Source organism: Drosophila sechellia, chromosome 3L (assembly GCF_004382195.2).
Source record: "Drosophila sechellia strain sech25 chromosome 3L, ASM438219v1, whole genome shotgun sequence".
NCBI lineage: Eukaryota > Metazoa > Arthropoda > Insecta > Diptera > Drosophilidae > Drosophila > Drosophila sechellia.
In genome coordinates, this window is record NC_045951.1 from 5,196,426 (window position 1) to 5,209,606 (window position 13,181).

The 13,181-nt window shown below is 39.4% G+C and overlaps 1 protein-coding gene across 2 annotated transcripts in view; it reads right to left on the minus strand.

Moving 5' to 3' along the window:
• The window catches only part of LOC6610863 (protein alan shepard), a 121,778-nt gene extending 109,649 nt beyond the window's left edge, over positions 1–12,129 (minus strand). The window contains exons 1-2 of one of the 2 annotated variants that reach the window (XM_032719279.1): positions 11,897–12,129; positions 10,431–10,639 (exon numbers count right to left, since the gene is read on the minus strand). In XM_032719279.1, coding sequence (XP_032575170.1) covers positions 10,431–10,598 — 168 coding nt within the window. In that variant the 5' untranslated portion in view covers positions 10,599–10,639; positions 11,897–12,129. Of the gene's footprint in view, positions 1–10,430; positions 10,640–11,896 lie in introns of those variants that run through there. The other variant, XM_002035393.1, reaches the window with a different exon arrangement.
• Positions 12,130–13,181: the final 1,052 nt, after the last annotated feature.

The window sequence follows — 13,181 nt, forward strand, 5'->3', positions numbered from 1 at the left end:
AGAACCGAGAGATAGCCATGTGGAAGGAGGTGGTTAGAAGGGGACTGGAGGGCATGGAGCTGGTACGAGAACCACCAACAGTGGTTATGGTCGGACGACGATGACGACGATTTGGCCAAAAGCGAGGCGACACAAGGATCCGGATTATGCAGCTTTGCGCACACACGTGTGCCGAACGTGACAATTTTCGGACAAAGCTAATGATGCTGCGAACTTGCAATTTGTTTTGGAGCAAGAAGATGTTGAAGCGATGGGGATATGGGGGAATATCAGAGCTAAACACATATTTGAGTTGAAGACAGGTTAATACTCTGTGTTGACTTATCCAGTCATTAGTTAAACGAAGAAAGGTTGTAAACTTTTGCAAGTTTGATTCTAAATTTGAAGCCTAACTCTGAAATACCTTAAGAGTTAACAGAACACACTTTTACAGGGTATTCAACATTCCATGCACAGGACACTTTACATTTCCCTAAGCTGTAGAGGTCATTCTACCGGGATTACCTGCATATTTCCGACATACATATATGGCCATTCAAAGTTACCTACTGACAAAATGTAGGTACTACATTTTAGCAACCAAAATGCACGAAATATTAGTCACAAATGTCAAAGTTCATGGCCCTTCCAAGCTCGACAAAAATAACTGAAACTTTTTAATAAAAACATTGATTGAAACAAGTAGCGACGAAGGAAAAAACAAAGTGAGGAATCTGTTTGACGAGCAACCGAAAAGAAAACAAAACTGAACACTGATTATGAGAAACCAGTCAGGGAAAATAGGGGCGGGGTCACAGGGCGTTGCTTTGGCCGGAGCGTGTAATAAATTAATGAAAAGTTGATGAAGCCGGGACGACAAAGGCGTTGTCGGGACGAAAACGGAGAAAAAAATCGAAAAATATTTTCTCGCTCATCAAACAATTCAAAGCAGAGAAAAGGGAGCGAAGCACAAACTTTTTTCATTAACAATACGAAATCGAGAAAAAGTCAGGCGACAAAAGTTGATGATGATGGCACATATATAGAATTCTTGTTGGCCTTCAGTTTATTTCATTTTTTTTTCTGCTTCTTGTTTTTCATGATTTCCCAACACACACATAAGCATTGAAAGAGAGATGGCGAAAGGCAGACCAAGTGTTGAAAGTTGTTTTAATGTTAATGACATTTCATTAAGCGACAACGGGGGTGAGATATTCTGTTGACAAATTGCTCAACATATTTTATGCCACAGCAACCCCCCGCCTCATGGGCCACCACATAAACACCCTTCTAATGGACACCCATGGACAATGCAGTGGTGCTGCTATAGTCATTTCATCATCCCGTTGCCTGTGCCAAATTAAATAAATAAATAAAGCATCAAGCATACGCACTGTGGTACAGTAGATAAATTTAACACACCCCATCCATATTTCTTTTCGTCAGTGCGTATGTAACTGTACGTGTGTGCGTGTATATATATATGTGTGTATGTGTGTACATTTCTCTAGAGCATCTACTTGAAGACCGAAGAGGAAGCAGAAACAGAAGACGAAGGCGCCCCGAGAATGCCTCTTGATGTGCTATTTTTACAAATTTTAGGTTAAAATACTTTGGCCAAGTGGCTCTGGAAGCAGCACAAGCATGTGTCAGGACACACTCACACAAGCGCACAAGCCAGCATCAGCCTACGAACACACTCACACACAGATATGTATATACATATATATAGCTTTAAGGACGAAAGAGGAGCCGCATCTGCGAGGCGTTGTAGCGTAACGAATCTCAAAAGGCTGCCACTGCTGCTTGATGCCAAAAATAAAGCGAGAAATGAAAACGTGGCAAAAGTCAAGGAATTGTTAGTGCACACCCTGGGAAATCTATTTAAGACTTCAATATTCCTAGTTTCTCAGCCGTAGCATACATTTAGTTGCGCGCTCTAATGCAAAAAACTTTATGTTGGCTCTAATTCGTTATGAATTTAAAAGGTAACTATTAAATGCATTCCTTAATTGGCTCCTTTTCGAATGTATAACTTTATAATCATTTTAGATTAAATTGTACTTTGTGAAAGCTTTACATTAATTAAGCAAAATGGCTCGACCAATGTTACCAACGTAAAAGCGTCAATTGAATAAGTGCCCAAAACTTTGCCAGTACGAAAACAAAATGTTCACAATTGGATTAAAACGTATACAATTTGATCTAAAGTTAGGCAAATTGATTGGATTAAATTACACAGCTTGTAATTTATTTCGACAGACATTGATGCTCGTATGAGATATTAGTAAATTAGACGAATTGCATTTAAGTGCAAGACCACAGAAATTCTTGAATGCAAAGTGAATTGAAATGCATATGATTAATAAAATCGATTCAGACTGTTGAAGGTGGTGAATAATTGAGGTAAATTGGATGTTTAACCATCAAAGGACACATTTTCCCTCTGCCTTTTCAAAATCTACATTTATTTTTCATTAACTCACTGCACACACACACACGCAGAGCAGTGAAATTCTGCCATTTTCTGGTCCCGAAACATATTCAACTTTGACATTTAACCTCCCTCTTTCGAACCCACTCCGCATTTTGCAGAGAACTGTGCTTCATTGACTCAACTTGATTAGTTGTTGCGCCAGTTGTCGTTGTACCACATACACACATAGTACCGAACATTTTGTACAAAATAATTACAGAGCATGAAATTGAATTGAATGAAATGCCATTTCATGGAATTACCCGGAAACTTTTTTCCTTCCTTCACTGTCTCGTAAAGTTTCCATTTTTTTTTTACCCCCAGTTTTCTCTATATTTATTTTGTAATGTCGTATGTGAGTGAGCACACGGGACAATTTCAACCTTTTTTTCCCATGGTTTTTCCTTCAGTTTGTAAAAACATTAATTAAATGCTCAGTCAGTGGCAATAAACTGGGCAAACTGTGAGCAGAGCACATTGAATCAGTTAAAAATTTGAAGCGCACTACAAATATAAAATATATGTGGGTAAAAATCATTTATGAATACTGTTTGCAGCAAGCAAAAAAAAATTTGTAATACGGATTCAGATAACCAAAGGGTCGGCCGAAAAAAACTCAAACGAAAATGGTTTATGTTAAATTTGCTGGAAAACTCAAACAAACACTTTGGTGGCAAGCGGAGGAGGGTCAAAAGCAAATTGCAAATGATGAAACTTTGCCCATCATAAACGCCATTTTATGTTATCCAATATGGCGTAGCTTTCTGCCCTTTTTATCCTCGGCCATAAAATTTTCACTTTTTAGTTTTGGGGGGCGAAAAGTTTTTGCCCCCCAACAAAGGGGCGGTGCAGATCAAGAAAGACAGAGAATGAGCTCGGCTAATCGCACATATTTCCACATCAATAACAATTACGAAAAGGACCAAGGATCAAGGACCAAGGTCCAAACAAAAACTCATCCCATTTGGTATGCAAGAGTACGGAATATTTTCACCAAAAAAGATTTTCCACACGATTTGCCGGCGGATGGAATTTAAAATTCCAGAAGTTAAAGCAGAACAGCACACTTAACCTCGTCAGCAGCCGCAATTTGGGTTAGTTGCAAATGTATGTCAGTTGCTAATTAGCTGCACTTCACTGGACCCCGTCGCATATAGAAAATAATAATGCATATTCATAGGCGCGCCTTCTATGTGGCGATGTCACGCATACGCCACGTAAAACGCCACCACTCAAAGGTCCTTGAAAGCGGCAGCAGCAGCAACAGTCAAAGCAACACGCAGCTCATGAGTGAATTTTCCCGCGGTGGGCGTGGCCATCTGCCCACTTAGCAAGGCAGCAGAAAAATGAAAGTAATATTACGGTGCTAGCCATTAAGATCGGATAAGTTGCTCGAAAGTGATCCATAAATGCTGACTTTACATGCCGATACTGCTATTCGAATTTGCATAATACAAAACTGTATTGTAGTTTGTTAAAGATTTTATACAAAGATGCACAGAAGATTTAGAAATTTACCTGAGAATGTTAAGCATTCTACAAGCAATTACGTTGAAAGGAAAGCACAAGGAAAACAGAAATTGCAGATACAAAATGTTTAAGGAAATCACATATTTTAACTGAAGGATTTTCCCTTTGGTTTCCTCCTTTTTTTGTACTTAGTATTGTGTCTGCCGGGCATTTTGCCAATTCATTTTCACTTCGAGTAAAATTAATTAGGAATCAACAAAATGAGCAGAGAAAGAAAAGGCACCGAGCTCAGACAGTGCCTTACATAAATCTCGTTCGCCTGAGCCCTAAAAGTACAAGGAAAAAATGGAAAAACCCAAGAGGGAGCTAAAGAAGGAAGACTCAAAAAAAAATGAAAAATAAATAGAAATAATAAGAGAAAAACATTTTTCACTCTTGGCAATGGACAATGAGGAGAGACCAAGTTGCTCGCCCCTTCAAACAACAATGAAAATGAATGAATAATATGGCAAGATTTTTCAGTTGCATTTTTTCCCGCTGCTGAGGTTGCTTTCCTTTCGACTTTCTTTACTCTCCATGGTTATTTGTAATTGAAAACATTTTTGTGGCTTTATGAGTGCTCGAACAGCCCTCGCAAAACCCCTCATCCATCGGAACAAACAAACACACTGGCTAATAATCATTATTATTTCAGATTTATTTGCGGTCATTGGGCTTGATTTTCTTTGTAATTATTGAAAATGGCCAAGGCAGTTTTCCACTTTGCTACCCTCTTGAGCCCGAAATGGTTTGTCCATTTGCTTGTGGGGATTTTTAATGAAATTTTCCTTGTTCTACACACGAACAATGAGTGTCATTATCATTCCAGTTCGTCAGTCAGTCAGTCAGCCAGTCAGTCAGTCAGTGAGTGAGCAAAGTCAGTTAGTCAAATATTTGTATAATTTGTCTTTATTGTCATTGACATTAGGCACATTTGTTGCCTCGATTATCTGGGAATTCTTTAAGTGGACAAACAGCTGACGCTGCTAATGGCAGCGGGCGGAAAAGGGGGTCTTGAAGTGGCTCTGTGGTTTCGTTGGTGGGTGCTTGTGGTGGTTTCCAGGGGGTGGTGGTTACCCGCCCCAGACTTTAGCTATTTTCCCCAAGATTAGGTCTTCCGTTAGTGTCTCTATTTAAGCGGTAGCGGTATAATTTCTAAGTATGCAAATTATTCTTTATGTCTGTTAAAGCTCAACAATCTATACATTATACATGGACCAACCTTTAAGGAAATATTTAAATATAAGGTGCTTTTTTCGGTGTCATAAAAAGTTAAACAAATTTAAACCAAAAACTCATTTCCCTTTTCAAACTTCTTCAACCTGAACCACTCATGCGATACTTGCTAGTACAAATTAATTCCACTCCTCAGCAGAGGATAATAAATGGTAATGAGAAACCAACTGGTGCGCGACACGCATCCAGGAACAGGATAATCATCGGGCAAGATAAGCAAATTGACGGCGGCCATGGAGCATTGAAGATACCAGCGCAAGTCCGCGGCCCCACACAGCGTAATTATTTCAATATTTAATGACTGTAAAAAATCAAAAGGAGCCTATGCTAATGACACACTCACAAAAAAAGTTTGAGCTAAATTTTAGCTTAGTTTAAATATTTAAACGAATTTCTTTTAAATGCTCAAACTCAACTTTATCAAGAGGTATATTCCCGTATAAGACGAATTGTATATTTTAAATTCAATTTGCAGAGAGTGGGAAAATCCCAGGCACTGGATTTTTTGTGAAGGACCTCGGACCCCCTAAGGACACTCACCACGGGCACAGGTATCACGCAGTAGACGCAGGGATGCCCACCAACAGCAGCGGCGGCGGTCGCGGTCGGCAGTCCGTAGGCGGCGCACAGATGGTGATCCGTCTTAAATATCTTTGTTGGCGGCGGCTGGGCAATCAGCGACGAGGAGGTGCTGGAGCACGTGTACAGCGTCGTGGTGGTGCTGGTGGTGTTGCTGCTGCTGTTGCAGGTGTTGCTGTTGCAGGTACTGCTGCTGCTGCCGCTGCTGCTGTTGCTGCTGCTTTTGCTGCTGCTGTTGATGTTGCTGCTGTCGCTGTTGTTGCTGCTGCTGCTGCTGCTTGTTCTGCTTGTGGTTTTGCTAGCCTTTGCTGCGACTGTTGTCCCGGCGACACTTGTTGTTGCTGCCGCTGCGGCTTCCTGTGGTGGTGGTGTTGTTGTTGTTGCTGGTGGCGGCGGCGGCGGTGGTGGCTGCTGCTGGCTCAAGGAGCTGGCCTTAGGATATTTAGCGGCTGACGGTGTTGCTCCTGCGGATGCTGCTTTTTTCGATGTTGCTGCTTGTGCTGCTGCTACTGTTGCTGATCCTGCCGCCGCTGCTGATGCTGCTACTGCTGCTGCTGCTGCTGATGTTGTGGCTACGGATGTTGTTGTTGTCTGGACAACTGTTGCCACCAATTGGCTGACAGCTGCTGCCTTAAATTCGCCGGACTTTTGCTCCTGCTCCTGCTGTGGGTCCTGTTGGCTGAAATTGGCTAGCTTCGATGTTGCTGCGGGCAATGGCGAGGTTTTTCTCTTTATTGACGCAATTTTAATGGCTAATGGTGAGCAGGTTTGATTGTAAATTGATTTCCTGGGCTTGCGTCTATTGTTTTCCCCTTATTATTTGCGACTATATGAGCCTTTGTTTTGCAGTTTTCTTATTGATTTCTTATGAAGAACATTGACTAGTTTGCTATGCGATTTTTTATATTGGCTAAACACTGAACACTTATTTAAGTTGAAAATGTATTTACTTGATTTGCAGTTACTTAAGCACACACATCGATAGACACAATTTATTTTCGTTTTGTTTTTTATTCAAGCTAAGCTTTTTCAACTAATTTTTTGTTTTCTTTAATGGCAATTTGCTAAATCTTTTTCACTCACAATTAAGCTAGGTTTTATGTGTTTACTTTTAGGCTAGAGTCACAAATTTAATTTGGTTTTTTATTTCAACTTTATTGTCTCTATTTATCGCTTAGAGTGTTTCATATATTTCTTATTAAAATAATACTTTAGATCTTTGCTTTGGTGTTCACTTCGAAGATTTCGTTAATATTTAGTTAATTTCTTTCTTGCTTTCAGAGTTTTTAACCCTTTGTAGTTGTGCTTTCTTCTGACTTTAATTAGAGTTCTTAGTTGGCTAAGATTCGTAGGAATTTTCGCTGACAATTGTTGCGCTGAGAGACTGGAATCCTTGGACTACTTTGAGTAGTGAGTTCTTGAGCAGAATATTTGGTGTAAACTTTTCGATTTTCACGCCTTGTAAATAATACTGAACATCACTTGCACTTTACACTTCGCGCTTCTCTCAGTGGCTAATATGTATAAATATATTTGTAAATCATGGACAGAATGAACTGACTTCGACGCAGATTACGTATACGCACGGAAAATGGAAATATAAATATACGTATGTATATATTTAATGCAGAATCTTGCGGTATGGCGTTTAAAAACTTTTCTATTTCGAAAAAACACAAAATGGCGAGCTTGCACTGTGTTGAAAGGATGTGTTTGCTGGACTCCTTCGTGGACTCCTCGCTTGGCTATTTGTTAATAGTAGGATTTGGTTTGGGCTTGAATTTGATATTCGATTAGGACTTCGATTCGGTTTTGGCTTCAGACTTGGCTGTTGGTTGTCTCCGGCAATCTCTGTGTGCTTGGGGCTCTGTGGTCGCTTTCCGCTTTTGTGGTGCGCAAAATGAGGAAAAGGCGTTTGTAACTGAACTTGACAATCGTCGAATGGATTCTGAATTTCTCATTGAGTAAGGTTTTTGAGTAAGGCCTCAGCTCAGCCTGGCAGATTCGTTTCGGCTTCCCAGCTTCGGTTTTCCCACTTCGTGTGCTCGAATGCATTGGGGAGCCGGCAAAATTGTTTTCCAGCAACAGGATCCACAAGCCGACGCAGGCGCAGGACCCAAAGGCGTTTCGTATGCCATTCAGCACTGCAATTTCAGTCGGAGTTGGAGCACCATAAATCCCCACCATCGCCGTCTGGTCGGCAGCGGCTTCCGCAATTGAAATGCATCCCAGCCTATATGGTCGCAATTACCTTAACAACTTCGGCCTGCTCTCGCAATTGTCAACATTGAATTTAATCACAAATTACTACGTGACCAAGCTCACAAAACTTTTTATAAGAAATATAAATATTTTGTGTTGCACAAACTTTTTAGCGCACAAACTCAAACACTGTTACGTTTTCTTCGGCTACGAAACTCAAATAGAAAATGCCAAAGCGAAAATTATACGTTGGCATGGCGGGGCGAGCGAAAACAAATTATTCAGGTAAAATACAAAACTGGGGTAGGAAAAGCAAATCAAAGGAGTGTAAATGATATTTCCTTTTGGACTGCAGGAAAGTATTTAATTTCCTAATTACTGAAGTGGGAAATAAGAACTTAGACTGACAAGTCGGAGAACGCCGAAGGGAAATATTTCGTTTTCTGTAGCTTCTAGTTTATCAAACGGATTAGTTTAAATGACAGTTGGAAAATGGGAATGCAACAGATTCAACTTTGAAAGAGTTAAAAATATGTAAATAATGCATAAAATGGGAATTTCAATCAGAATTTTAAAAAGAAAAATCCTTAAGCTGGAAGGGCTTTGTTTCTTATTGCGATAGCGTAGTTTTCCAAGATTCTGACATCCTCTTGCACTTGCAGTTTTAGCTAAGGAAATGATTTTGTTTGCCCACTCAAACTTTTTGAAAATTTAATATCCAAAACTCTCTCCAAACTTGACATTTACAATTTTTAGCCATAAAAACGCGCCCATTTCCATCTCAAAGTGCGGTCCAAAGTAATTTTAAATATATATATCGTCCCTTAACTCCATAAACTTCAGCAACTTGGCCGTTTCCTCTTTTACTTATTTATTTTCCTTTCTTCATTTTCCTGTGTAGGACACAAAATACGAAATATAATTTTCATTCCAGCCACAATAACTGACGTCGACTGAGGCGCTGACTAAGCGCGAATGTTTACAATTTTTGCCGCTTTTTCGCCACCCTCAACAACAAGTTTTTCTTTTTCCCCGGAATTTTTATTTTCATGTGGTTGCTGCCGTGAGTTGAAAGCTGTTTAAATGAAAGAACGTTCCCGTGAAAAAAGCCAAAGCAACGCCTGTTGGCCATTAGAGGATGCCAAATAGATGTTGCCTACAAAGCGAGCACACCTGGAGGGATTGCAAGGAGTCTGGTGAGGGTAGTGGAGGGATTGGATTGGGCTACCTAAAAACGCAGCAAACGAGCAACATCAGCCCCAGATTCGTACCACAGCCATCTCTTAGTATTATGCCGCAGAAGCTTTGAATAGTTTATTATATGGCATACATATATACAACATATACACCTAGAGAAATTGGCATAACCAGGTTAGTAAATATATTATCTCGTAGATATAATAGATTACTAGATTTGTTCCTTTATTCTAACATTCCATTGATAGCTAAGATCGTAGATAAAGATCCTTTAAAATATATTTCCATATAGTTTGCCGTGCATTCATATATTACGTTGGTAAACCGGATTTCGTCAGTTGAGGAAGGACGAAGGGTACCACTTACAAATGTTGCCTTTGTGCGATTTCCATTTCATGCTTTACATTTTTTCCATTTTTTTTGTGCGTTGCTGATGCTTAGAAAGCAAATGCATAAATTATGATGGAAATTACACAATGCACAAAACATTACACCCCCTTAAAACGTGTAATACCATTGAAATTAGCAAAAAGGAAATCCAGCTAAAATGCTCCTTTCTTTGCTGGCCAGTTTGGGTGCATAATGATTTATCAGGTATGAGGATAATGGGGCACTATTGGCCCGATTCTCTCATCGAGATTAGACTGCCTGCACTGCAACTGTCAGCAAATTGATGGGGAAAATGGTTAGAAGAAATCCATATCATTGCCAGGCCTTGGCAGCCGCATCAGCGAGAGCAATTTTCCACTCAAATGCGTACTCGTTCCCTCTGCTACCACGATTCCCCCAGTTTTCCCTGATTTTCCACCCATTTTCGTCCCGCATTTCCCGGATTCAAAGGACGCTGCGTATGACACATGTCGATTGCAGTGGCGCCCCCTATCGGCCGCAAGGCAAAAATGGCGCCTTCTATGTGGAAAGAAGCATCAGAATCAAAAATCATCAGCCTGAGTCCGATTTGAATGAGCGATTGAGTGAGTGACTGTGTGACTGACTGAATGACTGACTGGCGAGAGTGCGACCGAGTGAGCCGTTTGATTGCTTGATTGATGCACGGAGCTATTGATTGATTGATGCCTTTGTTGATCCCTGATTGCTTAAATGTTTGCCCAACACTTTTTATGCCAGGCTATTTCGAATTGCTTTGGAGTTTCAAACGGGGTAATAGTGACTTTCTACGTTTTAAGACGTAAATCATTTCCCCAAAACTGTTTTCAGGAAAATAATAGAAGAAATAGTTGACCTGACTTACGTTTGAATAGTTCTGGGATCTCGGAATTTGCGGCGGCAATTGCTGGGCGTTCGATGGCCCCCTCATGCTACCGCCGCCACCTCCCCCGCCGCCCTGCTGCTGGTGAGGCGGTCCGCCCATCTGTTGCTGTTGCTGAGGGGGCGGGGCTGGGCTGTATCGTGGGTGCATTGTGCCTAGTTTCTTAATAGCACACTTAAATTGACTTGCGACTGCGAATAGTGGAGTAAATAAGATAAAACCGATTAAAAGGGTGAGTCATAAATACAAATATTTTATAATCTTAAGACTTTGCACATATTAACATTTGCTTTAGTTTTGCTTTACTCGACCGCATTTTTATACAGATCATCAACTGGTCAACCTGCATTATGATTTAATGCATTTTAATTTAATTTTCTTCTCATTTTTAGCTTTTTGAACAACGCATTAATAAAAAATATTATATTTGAATGTATAAAATGAGGTCAGTATTTTTCCTGCTAATTAAAGTTTTCTTTTATTTTTCTACTACTTTTTTTTACAGCCCAACCCGTTTGCTCTGACTGCCGCACGGCAACACTGTTCTGTGCTCTTTTCTTTCTCTCTCCCTCTCTCTACTTATAATTATCTTTTATAGCATTCTGTGCCACATCCAGCTTATTTTGCCGTGTTTATAATTTGTTATTAATATTTCACTAGCAACTTTGTTGATTATTATTAGCACCACCCGTCTTTAATTGTTATTGTACTTGCAACAGAGCATTCAGCGAGTTATTTTAGCACTGTATCTGTCTCTTTCCCGCGCGGCAGTTGCAACATTTGCATTTTGGCATTAAAAATAGCACACAGCACAGGCCAGCCAATTTTTTTTTTTTTTGGTTTGCTTATTTATTTATATGCCGCCAGACAGCCACAAACACACACGGGCCACAAAATTTATTGATATGCAGGGGGAAATTATTCAATTGCAAATTGTTTTTACGCTATTGCTTTTTATCAATTGCACTTGTTGTTGCTGTTTTTTGTTATTGCTTATTTAAGGACAATGACAGCAAAATAGAGAACGAGAGCGCCGTGCACAAGAGAAAGAGAGCAGAGAGCGAGAGAGAAGAGCGGGTGGAAAGAGCACCGGCAAACAACAAGTGAGCAAAGCAAAAGGTGAAAAATAAATTTGCACTGCGATAAGATTTAAATAATTATTGCTCTCTCTCTCTCTTTCTCTTTGGACTTTTTCGTTTTCCCAGTTGTATTATTGTTTTTTGTATGCTGTGCTGTGCCGTTCTTATTTTTGTATTTTTATATCATTGCTTTATGTATTTTTTATCGAGTGCATTGCTCTAAAACAACAACATTCGCTTTCAATTAGCTGAGAGCCGCAAATTTGTTGCTTTTGCCATTGTTACGTCTGCTTTGCGGGGCTTCCAAAGGTTGTTTTTCCCCTTGTTCGATTTGCTTTTGGTTTTTAGCTTTGCCTAAATGTTGCTTACTTATTGAAATTTCGTTTTATTGCTGGATTGTCAGCTGCTGATGGCTCTTCTTCTTGCTTCTTGTTGCACGTTCTGTTTTTTTATGCACACAAGCACACGCACACACAGTCGCACAATCACAACACACACACACAATCGCACGCCCACGCACACTTTTTGCACTTGAAAGTAATTCGATTCGTTTTCGTTTCGATTTTTCGCCCTTTTACTTCGTTATTTTTTTGTTGTTCCGTCACGCGCTTTAATTTATATATTTATGCAAAATATTACAACGACAAAATATAAGTTTGCGCAGCCGAAAAAAACGAAGAAAGCGCAACGCGACAGCAATCGGCAATGGTATGAGCTTCTTCTTCTTCCTTTTCTGCCGGTAATGCTCTCTTCGCTCTCTCGCTTAATTTACAGCAATCTACAGTGGCAAAAAATAGTCTAGCTGCGACACTTCATAATCAATATTATCTTTTACTTTATGTAATTTTAATATTGTTTTAAAAAATAATGTTCAGCGGGGAGTAGCATAATAATAAAGTTCATAATAAAATACCACAATAACTTTGACTTCGGGTTAGATATGTGGCCATGTAGCAAATATATATCGGCGTGCACAGCCTTTTTTCCGCTACTGTATATATTCCTTCTCTTCAATTTGTATTCTCTTAGAAAAATGCTCTTCTTATTGCCTCTTATTAGCTTGCGCCCTGATGTTTAATGAAACTCTTTCGGTTTTCAACTTTATTATTCTATTTTATAACAATTTTATTATTTTATTTATTTATCTTATGTATTCTGTTTATTTTTTTGTTTTTTTTGTGGAATAAAGATTATTATTCAAGATTATTAATTTTAAAAATATGAATAACATTGTAAATATCCGGTATATTTATGTATTGCATACAAATTTTTCGTCATTGCATTTCGTCACTAATCAAAAATAATGCATCGAGTTAACAAATAATGTTAACATTTTAAAAGCCTATTTTCCGTGCAAACCTTAAATAACTTTCCTTTTCGAATTTGATGCACATGGTTGTCAATTTTTCCAATCCCATTATTTCAGTTCATTACGCAAATGTCGCAAAATAAAAAGAATAAAATAAAAACGAGGGGACCAAAAACTGTAAAGCCAGCAAAAGCATATAGTGTGTTATTTTGAAATATTTAAATAAAATTAATATTCTCAACAAGTGCGTCGCATAAAAGGGCGACGCACACCACACGTCCTTCCGCCCACTTTTCACCACCCACCACTCACCGCCCCTCAGCTTTTGGCACATAACAAAGGACT